Source organism: Culex pipiens, chromosome 2 (assembly GCF_016801865.2).
Source record: "Culex pipiens pallens isolate TS chromosome 2, TS_CPP_V2, whole genome shotgun sequence".
Classification (NCBI taxonomy): Eukaryota; Metazoa; Arthropoda; class Insecta; order Diptera; family Culicidae; genus Culex; species Culex pipiens.
Genome location: NC_068938.1, coordinates 49702568 through 49725231, shown reverse-complemented (window position 1 = coordinate 49725231; position 22664 = coordinate 49702568). Strand labels below are relative to the sequence as shown.

The 22664-nt window shown below is 38.9% G+C and overlaps 2 protein-coding genes, 4 non-coding genes and 1 pseudogene across 7 annotated transcripts; 2 read left to right on the top strand and 5 right to left on the bottom strand.

Annotated features, from left to right (window-relative positions):
- The first annotated feature begins 934 nt into the window (after positions 1-934).
- Positions 935-3489, top strand: LOC120415986 (uncharacterized; annotated as a pseudogene).
- Positions 3490-3727: 238 nt separating this feature from the next.
- On the top strand, positions 3728-4808 carry LOC120415978 (TBP-related factor). The gene is made up of 3 exons (XM_039577631.2): positions 3728-3920; positions 3988-4067; positions 4127-4808. Exons 1-3 carry the CDS (start codon positions 3810-3812, stop codon positions 4644-4646), a joined length of 711 nt encoding a protein of 236 aa, XP_039433565.1. The 5' UTR covers positions 3728-3809; the 3' UTR covers positions 4647-4808.
- Positions 4809-6970: 2162 nt separating this feature from the next.
- LOC120415977 (zinc finger FYVE domain-containing protein 26 homolog) lies at positions 6971-20453 on the bottom strand. Of its 2 annotated transcripts, XM_039577628.2 has the most exons (4): positions 20107-20453; positions 13273-19062; positions 13040-13161; positions 6971-7481 (listed from the first exon to the last, which is right to left on the bottom strand). In XM_039577628.2, the coding sequence occupies exons 1-4, from the start codon at positions 20164-20166 to the stop codon at positions 6992-6994; spliced, it is 6462 nt and encodes a 2153-aa protein (XP_039433562.1). In that variant the 5' UTR covers positions 20167-20453; the 3' UTR covers positions 6971-6991. The 2 variants fall into 2 exon arrangements, with proteins under 2 accessions (XP_039433562.1, XP_039433561.1); XM_039577627.2 differs by having other exon boundaries at positions 6972-7481; positions 13040-19062.
- On the bottom strand, positions 19106-19178 carry Trnaa-agc (transfer RNA alanine (anticodon AGC)). The gene has a single exon. It is a non-coding gene; the product is annotated as a tRNA-Ala (tRNA).
- Trnak-cuu (transfer RNA lysine (anticodon CUU)) lies at positions 19251-19323 on the bottom strand. Its single transcript has one exon. It is a non-coding gene; the product is annotated as a tRNA-Lys (tRNA).
- Positions 19478-19551, bottom strand: Trnan-guu (transfer RNA asparagine (anticodon GUU)). The gene has a single exon. It is a non-coding gene; the product is annotated as a tRNA-Asn (tRNA).
- Positions 19798-19869, bottom strand: Trnam-cau (transfer RNA methionine (anticodon CAU)). The gene has a single exon. It is a non-coding gene; the product is annotated as a tRNA-Met (tRNA).
- Positions 20454-22664: the final 2211 nt, after the last annotated feature.

Below are 22664 nucleotides of genomic sequence, written 5' to 3'. Positions count from 1 at the left end.
TCATTGTCTAAAAATAGACGGCGTCCTATCTCGCCCAGCAAAATGAAGTCGATAAAGTAGTCGGTTTCGATGAGAAAAAGTGGAAAACGTGGTCTAAAAATAGCGACGCCATCCCCCTATTGGGACTTATGGAACACCAAGACGAATCGAATGAGGCCAATACGGTCAAAATCGGCTCAGTCAGTGACGAGATATTTCAGTGACATTGATTCGGAACACATGTCTACACACAGCCAAACACACAGACATTTGCTCAGCTGGTGATTCTGCGTTGATATGTATAAATGTATAAATGACGGTAGGTCTAATTAAAAAGTTAGCCTTTCCTCAGTAAGGTGAGGAAGGCAAAAACTCTGGAATTGTTTATTTTAAAGGGATTTGTTTGTTTTAACTTTGCAAAAAAAACTCCAGATTTTTTCTCTTGACAAATCAAGCAAAATATTGTAAAAGGACCCAAGTCAAAAAAGTAAACAAACAGCTTTTTTGTTGCAAACGATGCTAAGTACCTTTAACTAACGCTACATATTGAAACAAGTATAAAAAATATCACTTTTGAGCGAAAAAATAGAATTTTACAAATGCCCAAACCCATGACTTTTTGTTTGTTTTGAAGATTTCTCATAGACCCTTTGCTCCCGAGGTCCAATATGGAAAGTGGGTTGTTTTGTTTTTGTAAAGGTATTAGCTCAGGGACGAAAACAATGTGTTTCAAAACAAAGACCAGAACGAAGTATGGCCCTTTGTTTCAAATATTATAAAAACAACCAGCGACCGCGACGGAACGGAGCGGCGAGGCCACGGAACACATTACTGCTTCCGGCTGCGTCGATAAAGACGGTCTCATCAACCTGGAACCACTGACGTCAGTGCTGGATTACCGGAACGCCGAATAGTTCGCGCAGCTAGCTTAGAAGTCCAGGCAGCACTGGTGCGAATGACGTTCCATTTCAACTCGTCTTCATTCACCGACGGAGGTTCGGATAGTGGTCGCAGTAGCAATTCGAACTTTTCGTCTCGGTACGGGCAGTTCTACTCACTTGCCAAAATCTGTTTTGTCCATTTCGAAGAAGCTAGAATCAATTAATATTTGTTTTTGAATCCCTCTGTTAGATCCCAAAACCCCAAAGAACCAAAAACCTTGCTGTCTCCGCTTCTTCAACTCATTCATGAAGGAAAACCTGCGGCCGCACTCAGGTCGCATGTCGCCTACGGGCGTCTACCACCAGCCCGGCTTCGGCAGCAACGACGTGTACCAGGTGGTCCTACCCCCGCAAACGACTACGTCGGGAATCAACCCAACTGACGACGTACTGAACAACCCGGTAATGGTGTCAAGTGCTGACGATTGCGGGAGTGGCCACACAAGCAAGGTCGACGACATAAGCGCCAACACTTCGTCCCCGTGGCCGGAGCGGTGGATGATTTAGTGTTCGAAACAAGAACATGCTGACCCTGGACACGACCATCAAACTAGGTGACTGCACCTCCGCCACCGGAACCCGTTGCCGGAAGCTCGCGGGCGATTGATTCGGGACTGCTGCTGGATCCGTTCAAAGAGGGGTGAGAATTGTTGAGGGTTCGTCTCTTATTAAATTTTGGTCTATTTGAGTTGAGATGTTTTTTTTCTCTTGCAGGCCAGGACCGTCCAGTCGCCGCGTGGAGGACGTGATTCCGGAAGATGTGTTGAGGGCGATTGAGGAAGCCGATCAAAAGCAGCTGGAATTGGATGTGGCCATTGCGAAGCTGTTGCAGGCACAGTTTGACTCCGAGTACGACGAGCAGTTGAAGCGGGAAGAGAACCACCGGAACAAGAACTCGTGCGTGAAGATTTCGTTGAAAAACTATCGGATGGTTCCGGAAGAGCTGCTGTACGACGAGGAGGACCAGGTGGAGGTTCCGGTTGATCCGAAAGCGGACTGGGATCGGTTTGAGACGAACGAGAAGGAGGAGAAAACGATTCCGAGGGTCGGATACAAGGTGAACGAGGACGGAAAATTGGTCACGAAGCATAACCAGGACATTTCCGGGCGGAAGAACGCGTGCAAGGTTATGTAATTTCCGCCGGAGTTTTCGACCGGGGACGGGGCAGAATTCGATATGAAGTTGTCGAATAAGGTTTTCAACCAACTCAAGTCGCACTCGAAGAAGACAACCAAAAAGCAGCACAAAGCGGCGGACCGGAAGGAGAACATTGCGACTGCGGAAATGGGTCCGAGAAGAATCTGCTACCGGAAGCAGCGGCGGCCGGTACAAGTCAGGGCTGTTCCGGAATCGATAACTGAAATTCGAGCGTGCTGGTCGTCATAAAAACGACGTCGGTTGACTGTAATTCGTGATGTGTGATGAGCATGAGATCAAGGTGTATAATTCGCAACCACATTTATAGATTTCTGAAACAGCTAAAATCGGACACGGCGAATAAACTAAAGTAATGTAGAATAAAGTCAAAAGATCACAATTTATTTCATTTTAAACACTCGAAACTAGCTGACCACCTACAGGTCAATCTCAACCAGCATCACTCTGACGACATTACTCTCTCTTCACTGCCTTGAGCTGCTTCTCCCCCGGGTCGATATAGATCACGCGTTCGACCTGCTGCACTAGTTTGGCCGGGTCAGGTTCCTGCAACCAACCACTACCAGGTCCATATGTTGCTCGTGTCTGTAAACCGTTTACCGCAAGGCCTACTCGGACAGATTCAACTGCAGCCGGGAAAGTGGTCAACCCGTGCGTTTCTATAACCCTCTTTGGTGGGCTCGTATAAAAAATTGACCGTTTTTGGAACTGTAGCACCACCATCCGTCGGCTGATTGTTCGGAGTTGCTTCCAAAGTTTCAATTTCCTCTTCTGAATACGCCTGGAACGTTTTCTCCGACTTTTTTTCGGGAGACTTAGCCAGCCTGAGCCACCTGGGCCGTTACTGTAACGTGATTTTTCAGCTAACATAAAAGAGCAAAAGATTTCTTTAAAACTAGGCTTACCTGCGGTTGTTCTGACGGTATCTATGAATATTGCACCCATCACCTCACATCAGAAAATATTGAACACTAAAATCAATCAAAAGACTTCAAAAATTATAAAATGCTGAAAAATTAGATTGGATGCAAAAGGCCAAACAAGAGACTAAGATTTGTTTTGGTTAGATTTATTTTGGCCACGGGCCGACCAAAAAAAAGTAAACATAAACAATCGGGCTTCGTGTTAGGCCAAGGGCCAAAACGGAAAGTGAAACTTTCACTGTTTTCAAAGGATCTAAAATGAAAAGGGCCAACTCTCCCCACATGGCGCAAAATATTTTTATCAGGGCCTTTGTTGCTTTTTCATCAATTTTCTCGAATAAAATATATTTTTTGGTAATTCTAAGTACAGCACAACGTAGCCGTAATAGTTTTTCATAATTTAAGTGAATAATCTCTTAGATAATCTTCATTAGCTTGAATTAGGATTTGAAAAACTTTTTCCAAACTTCATTTTGATTTTTCTCAATGTTTTGAAAATGGACTTTGAACCTTTTACAATGTTTTGCTTGAAATAAATAAATAGAGAAGCGGTATCATAAATTTTTAACATCCCTAATTTAGAACACAGCACCCTCAAATTAAAAAGTACTAAAAATTTATCCTCAAATGAACCGCGCCCGATGAACTCACGCACACACACATACTTCAACCGGCTTTGACAGTTCTCTCTACCTCCGCTCGTTCGTTCTTTTCCCGAAAACATTCTCGTGTTTGTTGTCGTTCTGCACCTGCGGTCTGCGATGCATTAGAGATTTTAATTTTAAATCGCCCTGGAAGCCCAGCACCATGGACAAACCGCCAGCACCCGATTCTCCGCTAAAGAGCCTGCTGGCCAGCCCGCTCCAACGTCAGACCTCATCGGGCAGTGGATCCGTTCCGCTGAATAAAATGCAAAATGTGAGTTTTTTTAAAGAGATTTGTTTTGGTTTTTTAAATGTTTAATTTGGGTTGTTTGTTCCATCAGGTTCCACCACAGTCCAGCATGGTCATGCAGGCACCGATGCCGACCGGGCCGCAGGAAGCCATCAACTCCGTTCTCGTTAGGTAAGAGAATTTGCTGGTCGAGTTGTGTATGATTTGTTAACATTTTAAATTTGTTTCAGAAATTGTGTGGCCACCGTAAGCCTGGGTTGCGAGTTGAACCTACAGTCGATCAACTTTCGGACGCGCAACTCCGAGTACAACCCGAGCAGGTTCCATGGTGTGGTGATGCGCATCCGGGATCCGCGCTGTACGGCGCTCGTGTTCCGCTCGGGGAAGATCGTCTGCACTGGGGCCAAGAACGAGCACGACGCGAATTTGGCCGCGCGGAAATTTGCCCGGATCATCCAGAAGGTGGGCTATAACGTAAAGTTCCTGGAGTTTAAGGTGCAGAACCTGGTGGCGACGGTGGATCTGCGGTTTCCGATCCGGTTGGAAAATTTGAACCAGGTGCACGGCCAGTTTAGCTCGTACGAGCCGGAACTGTTTCCGGGGCTGATTTACCGGATGGTGAAGCCACGGGTCGTGCTGCTGATCTTCGTCAACGGGAAGATCGTCTTTACCGGCGCCAAATCGGAGTGGGAAATTAGGGAGAGCTTGGAGAATATCTATCCAATTCTGCAAAGCTTCCGGAAAAATTAGAGAGTTTGGGATTTCTGTGAAATTGATTAGATTTTAGTTACTTAACTTAACTATCGTTTACAATAACAAGCATTTTTTATTAAGCTGTACAAAGAATTTACATTTTGTATAAAAATTTCTCAACTTAAACAAAAAGGTTTTTGAATGCTTCTGAAATATCATATTGTCCCACATTTTATTTGAAATCTTATTATTTTTCTGAAATCACAGGTTTATACAATTTTATCCATTATAGTTTTTTGGTTCTTTTGATACATATTTTACTAATTTAATGTGTTTAACATATAATCAGGGTTGTTACGGACGGCGCGGATCGCGCGGATGGCGCGGATGGCGCGAATCGCGCGGATTTGGCGCGGATTTACTGGCTAATTTTGGTAAGGCGCGGATTTCGCGCGGATAGCAATTTTGATAAACAAATAATTGAGAACGATAGAATTTCTTTCAAATTACAAAGGAAAATATTATTCGAAATTGAAAAAATTCAATCTTTTTCATTGAGTACAAAAACATCGATTTCTAAGAAGTTGTTAATGAAGAAAGTTTTCTTCTAACAATTATTAATTGTTTTTTTCTTAATACGAAACTTCGAAACAATCTTCAAGGAGCGATTTTTTTTAATGTTTAGAGATTTGTTATATAAATTTAACATAACATTACAACTAATTATTTTTAAAACAGCAGTTTAACAATTAATATTAATAACAATTTTATTAAAATCAAAATAACAAAAATCGAAAAATTACAGAATTTCAAAAATTGAAACTATTTAGATTTTCTAAGGTTTTTTCAATATAAAAATTGAAATTTTTATATTTTTGGTTTATTGAAAAAAAAAATCTGTTGCTACTCTGATTCAGGTAGAGTTGATTCTACTCCCAATTATCACAACATGACGAAATCCTTTTATCAATCTGCTAAAATCTCCGTCTTAAAGCGAAATGTAATGTTAAAACTTAATATAATAAGAAATCTGGAATTCAACAATTTGAAATCTCACAAATTAATGAAAAAAAAAATAGAATTCATCATTTGAAATTGCCGATACTTACAGACTCAAAAAACGTAAAAAAGTACGAATTATTAAATTAAAAAATAACAAAATAATAATCTTATAGAATTGTTTTTTTAGTTTTTAATTTTTTAAGAAAGTTCTTAAGTCATCAAATTATTAAATTATTAAATACTTAAATCATTAAATTATTAAATAATAAAACTTTTAGATTATTAAATAATTAAATTATAAAATTATAAAATTACTAAATTATTAAATTATTATATTATTAAATTATTAAATTGTAAAATTATAAAATTATGAAATTATAAAATTATAAAATTATAAAATTATAAAATTATAAAATTATTAAATTATTAAATTATTAAATTATTAAATTATTAAATTATTAAATTATAAAATTATAAAATTATTAAATTATTAAATTATTAAATTATTAAATTATTAAATTATTAAATTATTAAATTATTCAATTATTCAATTATTCAATTATTAAATTATTAAATTATTAAATTTTTCTTAGTTCGGATCATTTTCGGAGACATATTTTAGTTTAGAGAAATTAAGAGCAGAAAATAATAGAAATTTCGTGTTTCGATTTTCCAGAGTAAAATTTTGGCGAGAATTATCAAGTACAAAATCCCTAGATTTTATAATTTGGTTATTTATTTTATGGGTTTAAATTTGTGAATTTAATTTTTTTCCTGAATTTGTTTTGAAAGCAACTCTATTTAAAGGGATATGAATCCACAACTGATGAACGGTACTTATCCAAATGCTTTCTGTATTATACTTTTTTCGTTAAAAATTTCATTCATTATGTTACTCTCTTCTATGTTTGTCGCGATTTTTTTATATGGCGCGGATTTCGCGAGGATTGGGTTTTGGGGTCGGCGCGGATCTGGCGCGGATTTTTTTTCGACTTTTCCGTAACAACCCTGTAATTAATAAGCCTCATTTAATAAAAATATACAACACAACATTTTAGCAATTCCTAGACTATATTTTTTAAATAAACAAAACCTTAACTCAAAAGTTATTTTTATGTTCTAACACTTTACTACTTTTTTTTCAAAGCTGTAGACATTGAACATTGATTATTTTATTGAAAAAAAAAAACCTAAATTTTATTCATTTCTGTGATCAATAATGTTGTTCATAAAAAGTTTTAATACTAAATTAAAATATAAATTTTGACAAAATCAGACTTTATCGAATTGAAATGACTTCAAAGCTTCATAAAATAAAAAGTAAAAATAATTAAATTTACCAAGCGTTGTTAATTTGTAGATAGAATAAAATATAAACTTCCCAAAAAAACTCATAAAAATCACCCCGTCGACTTCCGGCCCATCGCCGCCGACCCGCTTCCCCCGCTCCCTCCCTCCCCGGCCAACTTCGCCTGGCAGAGTCGCTTCACGTGGCCCTGGTTCAGCACCTCCGCCTGGCGCAAAATCTTCCGCACGTCGCTCAACCGCCCCGTCCGATTCGCCAGCAGATAAGCCGACTTGAGCTGGCCCGTCACGCAGTAGCAGTGAATCTTCGTGCCGACGTCCGCCACCCGCTTGATGAGCGCCTCCAGCGCGGACTTGATGTGCGAACTGCTGCCGTGCGCCCCGATGGCCATCTCGACGCAGTTCCGGATCAGCTCGTCGCAAAAGCCGGCCGTGTCCGACGCATCACCGCTCAGGCCGCCGCCGCCGTTGCCGGCGATCGCCTGCAGCAGCTTCTCCACCTCGTCGATGCGGGACTCGTTGATGAAGAACTTGGCCGTCAGCGTGTAGACGCGCAGGCTGCTCAGGTTGAAGTCCTGGATGATCCTGGTGAGAAGATTGGGAGAGGGGTTGTGATAGCTGGCTACCAATGGTCAAAGATTCTTTCAGTCTTGGTAACTTGTTCAGTAGCAACTTGCAACAAATTACTAAAAGTAGCCTGCACTCTAGAATTGATGCTACCAACGCTACCAATTTCTTGCGGTCATTTCCGCATGTTACCAATACTGTAACTTTTATGTGGTAGATTCAGTTTTCTATCATCACTAAATGTTTCTTTCAGTCTTGTTAATTTGCTACCAACGCAAGGCTAAACACAAAACTCTCGCTACCAATTTTAAAGCTTAAAATCGTTTCAGCATCCTACTTGGTTTGCTACCAACTTTCAAATAACCTAAAAAAGAAACTTGAAGTATTGCTACGAAAATTGTTATCTACCATAACCAAATCTTCAGTTGAGGGCTACCAATTTTCATAGATTTCTGTGTTCATTTCAGCTTGCTACCAACACTCAATAGAGCTATATGACGTTTCGCGTACGCACACTAGCGCACCATTTGATTTTGCTGGCCGGACAAAATTTAACCTCAATTTCTTTTCGTGTACGTATACGCAGTACATGTGCACGTAGATTGCTCTATGTATGTTGTTTTACAGTTACCAATCCTGTTTCATGTAATCCAGACAATTTGCTACCAATGCCAGGGTTGTTACGGACTGCGCGGATCGCGCAGATAGCGCGGATTTGCTGACTAATTTTGCTGAGGCGCGGATTTCGTGCGGATGGCAATTTTGATAAATAAATAGATAAATAGATAGAATTACTTTTAAGTTATTAAGAAAAATAATATGAAGAATAACGAGAATTTGTTTTTTTTTCGTTAAGTGCAATTTCTTACTAATAGATTTTTTTCTGAAAATGTTTGTTTGTATTTTCTTAATACGAACCGTCGAAAAATTAAGATAAAGATTATGTAGAGATTATTTTTTAAATGTATGGTTGAGAATTTCTTAAATAAAATTATTACTACACTTAACTCATTTCTTAATATATCCGGCTCTGAATATGTAATTTCTTTTAAGTTTTGAGTAATGTTTTTTTTTAATATTTTTTATTTTTAATTTTATAGTTGATATATTCAATTTGCATTTGAATTTTAGATGGGATTTACCCGTAGAAATATTTTTCTAAATTTAAACATTCTTGGCGAAAAATAAAAAGATCTGAACATTCAAAAAATTATGCTCCATCATTCAAAATTCAAATTTCAAAAAGTCGAAACTTTTTTTATATTCTAATAGTTTTTTTAATCATTTTTTTTTTCAAATTCAGACAAAAAAAATTTCGAATTTCTAAAATTGTAATTAAAAAAACGAAATTTCTAAAAATCTGAAATTCAAAACTCCAAAAAACTACAAAAATCAAAAATTCAAAATTTAAAGAAAAAATCTAAATTAAAACTAATCGAAATTTAAAAAAATCAAAATTAAAAATATCAAAATAAAAAAATCAAAATTAAATTTAAAACAATTTTGAAAACTACAAAAAATGGAAATCTAGATAATCTCGAATAAAATTTAAATTCTTTGATTCTTAAATTCTTAGATTCTTAAATTCTGAAGTTCTGAAATTCTGAAGTTCTGAAATTCTGAAGTTCTGAAATTCTTAAATTGTTAAAATCTAAAATTCTAAAATTCTAAAATTCTAAAATTCTAAAATTCTAAAATTCTAAAATTCTAAAATTCTAAAATTCTAAAATTCTAAAATTCTAAAATTCTAAAATTCTAAAATTCTAAAATTCTAAAATTCTAAAATTCTAAAATTCTAAAATTCTAAAATTCTAAAATTCTAAAATTCTAAAATTCTAAAATTCTAAAATTCTAAAATTCTTAAACTCTTAAATTCTTCTATTCTTCAATTCTTCAATTCTTTAATTCCTTAATTCTATAATTCTATAATTCTTTAATTCTTTAATTCTTTAATTCTTTAATTCTTTAATTCTTTAATTCTTTAATTCTTTAATTCTTTAATTCTTTAATTCTTTAATTCTTTAATTCTTTAATTCTTTAATTCTTTAATTCTTTAATTCTTTAATTCTTTAATTCTTTAATTCTTTAATTCTTTAGTTCTTTAATTCTTTAATTCTTTAATTCTTTAATTCTTTAATTCTTTAATTCTTTAATTCTTTAATTCTTTAATTCTTTAATTCTTTAATTCTTTAATTCTTTAATTCTTTAATTCTTTAATTCTTTAATTCTTTAATTCTTTAATTCTTTAATTCTTTAATTCTTTAATTCTTTAATTCTTTAATTCTTTAATTCTTTAATTCTTTAATTCTTTAATTCTTTAATTCTTTAATTCTTTAATTCTTTAATTCTTTAATTCTTTAATTCTTTAATTCTTTAATTCTTTAATTCTTTAATTCTTTAATTCTTTAATTCTTTAATTCTTTAATTCTTTAATTCTTTAATTCTTTAATTCTTTAATTCTTTAATTCTTTAATTCTTTAATTCTTTAATTCTTTACTTCTTTAATTCTTTAATTCTTTAATTCTTTAATTCTTTAATTCTTTAATTCTTTAATTCTTTAATTCTTTAATTCTTTAATTCTTTAATTCTTTAATTCTTTAATTCTTTAATTTTTTAATTCTTTAATTCTTTAATTCTTTAATTTTTTAATTCTTTAATTCTTTAATTCTTTAATTCTTTAATTTTTAATTCTTTAATTCTTTAATTCTTTAATTCTTTAATTTTTTAATTCTTTAATTCTTTAAATATTTAATTCTTTAATTCTTCAATTCTAGATTAAATTTTCAAAACAACCTATCCGTCATGGGTTTCCTATGCAAATAGGACCTTTTGAAAATTTTATCTAGAATTATTTAATTCTTTAATTCTTTAATTCTTTAGTTCTTTAATTCTTTAATTCTTTAATTCTTTAATTCTTTAATTCTTTAATTCTTTAATTCTTTAATTCTTTAATTCTTTAATTCTTTAATTCTTTAATTCCTTAATTCTTTAATTCTTTAATTCTTTAATTCTTTAATTCTTTAATTCTTTAATTCTTTAATTCTTTAATTCTTTAATTCTTTAATTCTTTAATTATTTAATTCTTTAATTCTTTAATTCTTTAATTCTTTAATTCTTTAATTCTTTAATTCTTTAATTCTTTAATTCTTTAATTCTTTAATTCTTTAATTCTTTAATTCTTTAATTCTTTAATTCTTTAATTCTTTAATTTTTTAATTCTTTAATTCTTTAATTCTTTAATTCTTTAATTTTTTAATTCTTTAATTCTTTAATTCTTTAATTCTTTAATTTTTAATTCTTTAATTCTTTAATTCTTTAATTCTTTAATTTTTTAATTCTTTAATTCTTTAAATATTTAATTCTTTAATTCTTCAATTCTAGATTAAATTTTCAAAACAACCTATCCGTCATGGGTTTCCTATGCAAATAGGACCTTTTGAAAATTTTATCTAGAATTATTTAATTCTTTAATTCTTTAATTCTTTAATTCTTTAATTCTTTAATTTTTTAATTCTTTAATTCTTTAATTCTTTAATTCTTTAATTCTTTAATTCTTTAATTCTTTAATTCTTTAATTCTTTAATTCTTTAATTCCTTAATTCTTTAATTCTTTAATTCTTTAATTCTTCAATTATTTAATTCTTTAATTCTTTGATTCTTTAATTCTTTAATTCTTTAATTCTTTAATTATTTATTTTTTTAATTCTTTAATTCTTTAATTCTTTAATTCTTTAATTCTTTAATTCTTTAATTCTTTAATTCTTTAATTCTTTAATTCTTTAATTCTTTAATTCTTTAATTCTTTAATTCTTTAATTCTTTAATTCTTTAATTCTTTAATTCTTTAATTCTTCAATTCTTTAATTCTTTAATTCTTTAATTCTTTAATTCTTTAATTCTTTAATTCTTTAATTCTTTAATTCTTTAATTCTTTAATTCTTTAATTCTTTAATTCTTCAATTCTTTAATTCTTTAATTCTTTAATTCTTTAATTCTTTAATTCTTTAATTCTTCAATTCTTTAATTCTTTAATTCTTTAATTCTTTAATTCTTTAATTCTTTAATTCTTTAATTCTTTAATTCTTTAATTCTTTTCTTTAATTCTTTAATTCTTTAATTTTTTAATTTTTTAATTCTTTAATTCTTTAATTCTTTAATTTTTTAATTCTTCAATTCTTTAATTATTTAATTCTTAAATCCTTAAATCCTTAAATTCTTAAATTCTTTGTTTTTTAGAAGAAAGTATTTCAAATATTGGAAATGCAATTTGTTTCGGAATGAAATTTTAGTGATGAATTTGGAATACAATCCGTATTAAAATTCATTGAGCTTCATTGAGCTAATATATTTTTGAAGGTAAATTTCATTTATTAGATTTTTAATTTTTTGTTATATTGGTTTATAATTTTCTATTTTGTTTATATTGGTCAAAGTTATTGTAGTGTCCCTCTGATTTGCAAAAAGAATTTTTTTGGTGACACTTTTCTTGACGTCTTTTGATGTATTTTTAATAGTAGTTTATGCAACAAGTTGCAAAAAGAGGATTTTTTCAGCACGAGTCGTACATTTATCCAACGAGGTTCACCGAGTGAGAGAGTGCTGAAAAAATCAAGTTTTGCAACGAGTTCAATACAACATTTTTTACAATTCCAAAAAACAAACACTGAGTGAAATTTTATGTCAAATTTGCATGTATTTTGTCAATAAATCGTTTAAATCAAAAAAATGTTGAAAAGTGTTACTTTTCAAAACAAGTGCTGAAAAGTTGTCAGCCTGTGTGGATCAATCGGACCGCGCACTGGACTCACAATCCAGAGGTCGCTGGTTCGAATCCCGAGGCGGACGCAAAAATTCTAAGTGTAAAATATAGGTATTCGGTGCCCTCTCCCCGTGCCATACCTTCACACTTAGGAGACCCGGGAGGCGGAGTCTTGTCGCAAAAAGAACGATACACACCTGTGGATCCGTTGACGAAACCGCAAGGTTTAAGAGGGCCACATTATAAGGTGTTACGTCGATTCCGTTTTCCGCTGAAAAGTTCAACTTTTCAGCACCCATTTGAGTGCTGAAAAGTAGAACTTTTCAGCATTTATTTTGAAAAGTGTTGCTATTCGATTCTGTTATTTTTGGTACAGAAAAGTAGGCTATTTCGTCGTTCAAGAATGACAGGAAAAGTAAGTAGGTAGTTTCACGACGGGATTGCAAAAATGGATTTTTTGCTTTCATTCCTTCGAACATAAAACGAGTTTCATTTTTTTATCAAATACTTTCTGAATTAGTTTTTTTCTTTAGAAATAACTTGAATGTTGGTCGCGATTTTTTTATATGGCGCGGATTTCGCGCGGATTGAGGTTTCGGTCGGCGCGGATTTTTTTTCGACTTTCCCATAACAACCCTGCATGCTGAATAGAGTTATCTACGTGCGCATGCATTGCGTGTACGTATCTCACGCACACTAGCACGCCATTTGTTTTGCTGGAGGGAACAAAATTTAACCTCAATATTTTTCGTGTACGTACACGCAATACATGCGCACGTAGATAACTCTATTTAGGTTGCTACCAACGCGTTACCCACCTGTACGACAGCCCGAATCCCTCGTCGACGTTCTTGCCGCAGATCAGCACCAGCACCGCCAGCTGCAGCCGCTCGTGCCCGTTCCCAAACAGCGTCGGAATGCGGGCCGTCTCGATGAAGAGCTGCAAAAGTGAGCAAACGCTGGAGAGTTTACTTCCCCCACCTCCGACGACGGAACCCGGTCCTTCCCCACCACCACCACCACCGCTACGGTCATAGATGAGATCGTCTACCTTCGGGAGCAGCAGCCCAATCACGTCGCGCCCTTTGGCCTCGCAGTTGGCCAGATACTTGGCCACCTCGAGCTGCCGCAGGATCGTGTTGATGTGACTGTTGAGCTCCTTCGGGTCCATCTTCATCAGCAGACTCTTGTGCGTTTCGCTGCGACTGTGCTGTGGCGGGGTTTCGTTGCTGGTGACCTCCTCCCAGTGGCACAGCTCGAGTTCGGCTTCCAGGTGGGAGGCGCTGTTCTTGAGGTGGAACGTGTTGGCCTCGAGGTCGGTAAAGGTTTTGGCGTCCATGGAGTAGAAGCGGACGCAGGTCATGCTGGCGCGGATCGGGTCACCGAGCAGGAGTTGCAGGTTGTAGAGGCAGTTGAGCATGCGGTTCGCCTCGAGGTAGCGACAGGTGTGGATGATGTAGTTCTTCCAGATGAGCAGGGTTTCGTCCATGCTGCTCATCACTTCGATGATGGTTTCGAGTTTGCCGCGACGGATGTAGGGGAGGAGGATGGTTTGGAGGAAGACTTCGGGGTCAACGTGCTGCATGAGGACGTACTTCATCGCTGGGAGCAGCTGGCGATGTTTGACCAGGAAGGCGACGATGTCTTGGTGGGCGCCGTAGCTGAGCAGGTAGAACATGGACTCTTCGAAGAACCACGTGCTCATGATGCAATCTAGGCCGTGGAGGTAATCCGTCGAGTTGGCCGGGAGTGGCTGCTTAAGATCGCGAGTTCTAAGCGCACGCCGCTCCGGAAGAAAGTCGGTGAAGTTCCCTTTGGCTATGTGCTTGAGATTCGCCAGCGTGTTCAGCACGTTCAGTGCCGGTTCGTGGAGTGGGGCATTGTTCTTGATGCGTCCGCTGCTCGCGAGCGAAGTGTTGGAGCTTTTGATCTTGCTGGCTCGCGCGATCACCTCCGGAGGTTGCGCCTGGGCCGTCGACTCGAGGATGCTGATGATCTCCAGCAGAAGAGGAGGACTTCGCGGAGGTCGTTTGAGCGGGATCGCTGTCCTGTAGCTGGCCAGTTTGGTTTCCGGAGATTCGATGCAGTTCAGGATTGTGCTGTTGTCGGAGTCGGTTGACATCCGCTGCAGGCAGTGGGAGAACTTTTCCCGTGCCGTTTCGTAGCATCCCGCTCGGAGGCAAGTGTTTCCCCAGGCGGCCATCACTCCGCTGGTGGCGAAGCCGCACTTTGTGGAGAGTTCCAGCGCGAGGGACCACTTTTCCGAGCGGACGAGGGCGTCACGAAGCTTGCGCAGGTTGGCACTGCTCATGGATTCTTGCAGGAGTAGGGCTTCGCAGTCGTTCTTCACCATCGAAAGGATGATCTCGGCGTGCTCCTTGATCTTGTCCGCTTCCGCAAAGTCAAGACCACGGACTTTGGCCGCCAAGGTGAGGTTGAGCAACATCCTTGCAACAAGCGCGTAGTCGATTTCAGGATTTGGATAGCCCGGATGTATTGGTCGCAGCAGAGTCTCCAGGTTGACGCAGTGATAAAGCAGGAACGAAGAGATCTCATCGTTCTGGCTGTGCAAGTTACAGATCGCCAGACACTGGCTCGTAGACGGCGCGTACTCGTAGCTGTACTCCTCTCTCAGAATATTATCGTTCCGGACATTACCCGTCAGCTGCCACTCATCCGTAGATTCGTTCAACCCGCCACCCGTCGCTACCTTCCCCGCGTTCTGCGCCGGAACCTGAAGTTTCGCCTGCTGACTTTGCTTGACACAGTCGTCGCAAGCCCGCACGGGAACCTCCTCGTACAGTTCCGGAATGACCAGCTTCTTCTTGGAGCAACCGTGACACACGACCCGGCCACACCGCCGACAGTGATGGCGTCGATTCAGCATCGAGAAGACACTCCTCCGGCAGCACATACAGTGCGAGGCGTCCTCGTCCCGAACCCACCCATCCTTCGTCGGAGCTTCCTTCGGCATCACAAACGCCCCGCAGAGCGAATCCAACGAGGACAGATCCGTACTCTGGTCGTGCATGGACTCCCCCGAGGTCGCCGAATCGTTCGAAACGCGATAGTCCAACGCCTTGCCGGCGTAGATCCGCAGCAGACTGTCAACGCACTCGTTCGTGATGAACTGATCGTCGTGACTCGAGTCCAGGTTGATGGAACCGCTGATACGACGACGCAAGTCCCGGATGTACTCACGCTGCTCGAAGCAAATCTGACAAACGGTGCCGGCCACCAGCAGCGGTCGCACCGAACCCATCACCGCAGTCAGCAGTTCCAGCTTGGAGTTCATCAGAAACTGCTCAACGATCAGCAGAGGCCGACTGATCAGGTGCCAAAGGCGCTCGGAACTTCCGACCGGCAAATGGGCGAATATCTCCAAAGAAATACGATACTTTTGGTAGATCTTCCGGTTGTCACCGTTCCGTTCCAGATATTCGATCGCGTGCCGGATGATCGCCTCGCTTCTCACCCCCAGCAGGATCGTTTCGTAGAAACGCACGACCCGTTCCGTCGGAAGTCCTTCAATGATCTCCAGCAGTGCCGAGCAATCGTTGCTTTCGCGGGAGGCCTTCGTTAGCGCTAGGGTAAAAACGTCCAGCAGCCGACTGTCTTCTTCGTTGAACTGCAGTGGGTGGATGCGAATCCAGCGTGAGCAGAGATCATATAGGTTTTGCTGAACCAGCTGGTACAGAACTAGTTCTATGTTGCTCTCCGAGAGACTCTGCACCGAACGCCAGTCGTCGTTTTCCAGGACTTGGCCGACCTCGATGTAGACTTGGAGTTTGCTGAGCCACTCTGCTAGCGATTGCTGGGTTTGTGGAGGAAGCTCGGAGACCTCTTTCGACAGCTGAACTGTCTCGATCAGTTGGATGATCGTTTGAGCATGAGGGAAGCGATTGATGACCCGTAGCAAATACTCCGCCTGTTGACGAACGTCCTTCGTACGCATGATGATCTGCTCCAGCGGAACGTCCACCCGATCTAACTCGATCAGTCTGCTTACGATCTCATGTCTTAATTCTCGAATACGATCACCATCACGATGACCCAAACGTTCCGCGATCAGTTCAAGGTAATTCAACCGTTCCAGATCGTCCTCGATCGCATCCAGCAACTCCAACCCGAACCGGTCATAGTCCAAACCAGCCGCAGTCACATTACCGTACAGATCTCTGCACGCGATCACAGCAGGCAACTCGTTCAGGTTGTTCAACAGCGCGTGATCGCCACTTCCATTAACGATCTGCTTCAGCAGCGCTCCCAGCAGGTCGTTCTTCCCGTTGACGTACTCCAACACCTCCGCATGAGCGCCGAGGTCAAACCGCGGCGATTTCCCCACCCCCCAAACGTAGTTCCGCGCGATGATGTGCGCCAAATTTGAGCTCGTCCCCGCGACCATCGGCTCCAGCTGACTAAATGCTACGCCCTTCGCAAATACCAACCGGCTCACGATCGCCTCCAAATCCTGCCGTATCGCGTCGCCCGACTTGAACGACTCGTCCCACTCGCCGTGCAGCTTCAGCAGTTTCTCGACCTGCTCCACGAACCGTTGAACCTTGCGGAACACGACCCAACGCCCCCCGGGCGGAACATCCTCAAGCGATCGCAACGCACCAACCTGCGTTCGCGACTCCAGCACCGCGCCCAGTTTGGCTGGATCGAGCGGGCACACTTCCCGGCTCAACAGTTCGTGGAAGGTGACTTCGCGGCGACCATCACTGGACAGCTTGTACTGGTGCATGTTGTCGATCAAGCGCTTCAGGAAGCCGGCGTACCCGGAGTCGGAGCCGCCGACACTCTTCTCCACCAGGTTGTACAGCGCCAAGTTGAGGTCGTAGCTCATCGGAAGGCCGAGCAGCAGGTCGACCGCGTGGATATTCTTCAGTGAATCGGATTGAAACAGCCGGAGAAACGGGTATTGCCCGGTGTGCTTTTCTAGGAGTTGGCGATCGTCGTCGCTTTGCTCGATGCGCTGGCCGAGGGCAAAGTTCTCCACCGTGCTGACGATCTTGGACGCCTCGAAGCCGATCGCTGTTCGGGAGCGGATTTCCTGCAGCGGGTCGTCTCGTGAGGTTGTTTCTGCCCGCATGCGATCGTAGTTGGCGATCAGCGTGGTTAGTTTGTCCTGGACTTGGGCAAAGCTGTCCAGGAAGGTAAGGTCTTGGCCGATCGCGGTGTCGGTGAGGTTGCGCGTTTTGACGATCGCGCGGGCCGCTTCGAGGTTCTTATTTACGAGACAGAGGGTGGCGAGTCGTTCGGGACTTCCGAGGATTTTGGAGAAGAGCGCTTTGGGTTTGGAGACGGACAGTGAACTACACGAGGATGTTGCGGCGGGCAGTTTGTTTGGGAGTGGAAGCGAGTGCTGCGTGGTTAGGAGTTTGTGGCTGGTGGAACCGCTGGATGAGGGTTGGGAATGCCGTTGATGGCGCTTGGAGTGTCTACGCTTTGGGGCGTCAAGATCGACGCTTTGAAACACGCGATCTTCATCGTCCTGGACGAGATCGGGCAGCTTGAGGATGATGTTGGCCGACTCGGCATCGGTTAGCTGCAGTTGGGAGTCTTTTGTGGAGGACATTTCCTTGAACAGGGACAGTCTCCAGAGGGAGTCGTTGATAATGGCTAGAGAGTCGGCCAGGCGTTGCTTTAGATGATCGCTCGCGTCGACGTAGTTGGTAGCGTGCTTCCGCTGGGTCACAACGATCTCTAGACAGTTGAGGATCGCTTCCAGAACCGCTGGGGAGCACATGAACCCGCCGGTTGTGGTTGATTTCTGTGATAAATGGTCGTAACGGACAAACAGCAACGTCAGGAGACTCTCCAGCAGTTCAACGAAGATTTGAACATCGTCAACGGATTTCAGCGTGTTTCGGATGGCGTTCGTCTTGATCTCCAGAATGGCCTCAAAGGTGTGCAGCTGCGGTGGAAGCTGAATCATCTCCATTGCGTGCTTCCAAAGAATTAACATCTGCAGCAGTTTGTAGTCCTCCGGTTGATCGACTTCAACTCCCGCCAGGATTTCCCGATTGAGCCGATCATTTTCTGCGATCACTTCCAGCAGTTGCTCGTAGCTGCCAGGTTCAATCAACTTCCTTTGCTTCAAGTATAATGCCAAAACGGATGATTCCTTTGCGTAGTCCTGCATCCGCAAAGTGTCTTCTAGGCTTCCACTGAACAACTTCTGAAGTAACTGAGTTCGCTTCAACTCCATGTGGTACATCTTGAGAGCACTCCCTTCGGGAAGATCCAACTCCGTTGGAACATCCTCCACCGCTTTCCCAGCATTGACTTCAGCAATCACTTGAAACAACCGGATATAATCCCGTACAAACTCATCCCGAAACGGAATCTGCTCTCCCTCAGTCAAAATCCTCTCCACAAAATGCCGCTTCCCGTCAATAACCTCCATCAGAAACTGCACCTCCCGCGGCACGTCCATCTCCCTCAAGAACTGCTTCAGCAGCTTCTGCGACCGCCGCGCCACTAGCGCCAACAGCAACCGCTCCCGATCAACCTTGCCCTCCCCTAGCATCTCCAGCACCGCCGGAACGACCTGGTCGATCGCCCCACTCGACAGCAGGTTGTTCGCAATCAGGTTGTAAAACTTGTCCCCCTTCTCGGCGCTAAAGCTTTCCAGAAAGTCCACCATTCCGGCGTCGCACACCTCCCGGATGGCGCTGTTTTTGCTCGGAATGCGGGACGTGGCCAGCAGGCGCAACAGCTGGCACGTGGGGTACGGATTGCGGAGCAGATTCTGCAGCAGGAAGTTGCACACGTGCTCGGACAGGTGCGAGCCATCCTCCGTCTCGTGCAGGGTTTTGTAGTAGCTGATGAGTTCCTGAAATAAAAATGGATTTTAGACAATAAACTTAAAAAAACATTGGAGATGCGGGGCATCGATCCCCGTACCTCTCACATGCTAAGCGAGCGCTCTACCATCTGAGCTACATCCCCATACGTTTAAAGAGAAGATCATAACAAAAGCCATCGTAGATTGCGGATCGGTAAGGTAGGCAAAAATTATCACGCCCAACGTGGGGCTCGAACCCACGACCCTGAGATTAAGAGTCTCATGCTCTACCGACTGAGCTAGCCGGGCTTGTTGAAATACAAATTGCATCTTTCAATTAAGCTGATAGGTACTTATGACAATTATCTTTATTTTTTACTAATTGATTGTAATTTTCAAAGTAAATTTGGTAAAAAAATTAATGCATCAACCTCTTTTCCCATCAAACACGGCAAAAAATTACCGCCCCCGGGTGGACTCGAACCACCAACCTTTCGGTTAACAGCCGAACGCGCTAACCGATTGCGCCACGAAGGCGTATGATGCAATTAGAATCTAAAAACGTTATTAAACGATTTCTGAATTATTAAATTATAGAAAAAAAAAATAACTGTGGAAAATGGGAAAAAAATTAACTGTATTTTATTCTAAACAAAACAAAAGAAAGAAAAGACTAATTACCAAGCTAACTACTCAGTTACTAATTACATTTGGCAATTTTGAGGCACTAACCAGCACTGAATTGTAACTTAAAAGTGATTCATAAAAAAAAACATTTGTTGTTAGCAGAGCGTAGTTTCGATCTACGGACCTCTGGGTTATGGGCCCAGCACGCTTCCACTGCGCCACTCTGCTTACAAAACTACTATTTAGAAGCAGCTATCAGCAATGCTGTGATAATAGGAATTTAGGAAGGAATATCCAATCAATAATTTTAAACTCACTTTAAAAAAAAAATATAGCTTCAACTTTTTGAAGTACATTTTTAGACAGTTTTAAATTTGTTTGTTTTATTGAAATTTGTTGTTCTGTTATCAAATTTCTAAAAATAAATCTACAAAATTTCCACTTACTATAAGAAATCAAACTTACCTTTCCAATGGGGTCACTCTTATTGGACAGCTGCTCCCAGTACTCGTTGAAACGGTCCATCGCGCGAAAATCCGAACCTCTAGACGGGAAATTCGACACCGATTCGTTCGGCCACGGATCAACAAGTTTTTCTCGAGGAAAAAACAAAAATCAGGCAAATTTTACGTTCACAGCGGTGAACCGACGAGATGAAACTGACTCATCCGACGGAGAACGACAAGAACAGGAACACACACGCACACTAGAGTACTGATAAGAACAATGATAACGCGCGAGCTTCTTTTGTTTTACGTTCTGATTGCGACGGGGCGGAGGAGACTCTTATGTCTGCTGTCTGTTCTAGTTGGGTTTGTTTACCTTTTTGATGTGAGGGGAGTGAAAGTTGTTGTTTTTGGTCGGGTGGCGCCTGTCAGGTCAGCTGGGAGAAATGAGTTCACTGCTTGTTTGTGTGTGCGTGATGACGGATGAATGCAATGCAATGAACAACCGGGGTAGAAAAAGTTCATTTCGGTAGGTACACGCTCGTGGAATGTGGGTAAATTTTGGGTAAACTTTTTTAAGTAAACCATGGATAGATTTTTTTTAAGGGGATCAAAATATTATTAAATCTGGAGTTTTTTTTAATATGACCTATAAACATATAAAACACAATCGCTTATAGGACCTTTTAAAAAAAACTTTGGATATTTTATTCAGAAAAATGGCATTTTGTTCAAACAATCTGGAATTGAAAAAAAAAACATGATTTAAAATTTTGAAACCTAAAATGGTCCTAAAATGAAGCTTAGATTGCTGATATTATTGTTTACAGCGATAAAGCTTATTTTTCTGAGTACAGTGGCCCTTTGTACGACCACAAATAAAATAGATATTTAAATCAATTTGGAAAAATTAACCTCGCGGTCCTTCTTGACAGAAAAGTTCCTATTTGACAGCTCGTTGCAAGGGGACCATAGTTGATCCATTGAAGAAATGTTTTCTCGTCAATATTTTTTTTGCATTAAAATGAAAAAAAGTGTTCAGAAATGGTTTTTAATCGTGTTTTTTACCGGTGTACATAAAAATTGACATAGGGCTTTAGTACCCAATTACCAAAAACAAAAAAAAAACATGCAGCTGTCACTTCTAAAAAAAACTATTACTTTATTTTCAATCTTTTGTTGACTTAATGTCATTACATTTAGTCTGCAGGCTAAAATTTTGGAAATTAAACTGTGTGATTTATTTAATTGAATCATGTACAAAAGCTAAACTGTGTGGAAAACATAACTCCACTCCACCTTAAGTGTTAGGAAGCCTCAGGCCATTGAAATTTTCATTTCAAGCCTTCTGTTGGAGTATTTTTGGAGTCATTTAGGTCAGAGACCCACAATTTAACTACAATACAAATTTCTGATTCGATTATCTGAAATTTCGGCGATGAACTCGAAAAATCGAGTACGGAACATGGTACTGACTGTATTTATTTTTTTAAATCCTTATATAAAAAAAAAATTGTTTTGAGTTTTTAATTTTTTAAGATCTTTTTAATTTTTAAATTCATGAATTTCAAATATGTATTTAAATTATCTGAATTTGTTTGTTCTTAAATATAAAAATTTATAATTTTTCGTATTACTGTAATTTGACATTTTGAATTTTTAAATTTATTTTTTTGGAATTTATGAGTTTTTTTTGTCAGTGCGCAGCTCAAAAAGAGCAGAAACGTTGCTTGGCGCGTTGCATGTTTGTATTTTTATTTAATAGAGCAAATAATATGTATTTTCTTATTTTACAAACGTTTAATTAATGTTGTATTGGTTATAATAATATTGAAAATCCAGCGCCGCCTCTAAAGGCCAAATATCAAAAAAGCAGAATTTTGAATTTCATCCTTCAAATCAATTGGATAATTCATAAAATCTATGATACAAACCTTCTAAAATTCCGAGATTTTAGATTCTGTTCTAAAATTACAACAATCTGAAATTTGAAGATTCAAAAATTATAAAATAATGACTACAAAAAATCGAAATTGTAAAATTTTAATTTCATTAAAAAAAATTTAAAGAAAAAAAACATTAAAAAAATTAATAATTATTTTATATAGAATTTTTCACATCCTAAATTTTTAAATTTAAGATTTTTCTTTTATTTTTTAATCTTAAAATTATTTAAAAAAAAAAATTAATCCTTGCTTTTATTTTTTGGCGCGGTACATGTAAACGATTAAAACGATTAAATAACGTTGTATTGGTAATATTGAAAATCCAGCGCCGCCTCTATAGGCCGAATATTATTGAATTTAAGCCTTCAAATCAATTCGATAATTCATAAAATTTATGATACAAAACTTCTAAAATTCCAAGATTTTAGAGTTTCTGTTCTAGAACTCAAAAATAAAAAGATTAAAAACTCCAAAACTCCAAAATAAAATATTTTCAAATTTCGAAGATTCTAAAATTTTAAGATTTAAAAATTATAAAATAATGATTACAAAAAATCAAAAATTGTAAAATTTTAATTTCATCAATTTTGTTTTAAAGAAAAAAGTCATTTAAAAATGAAATAATAATTTT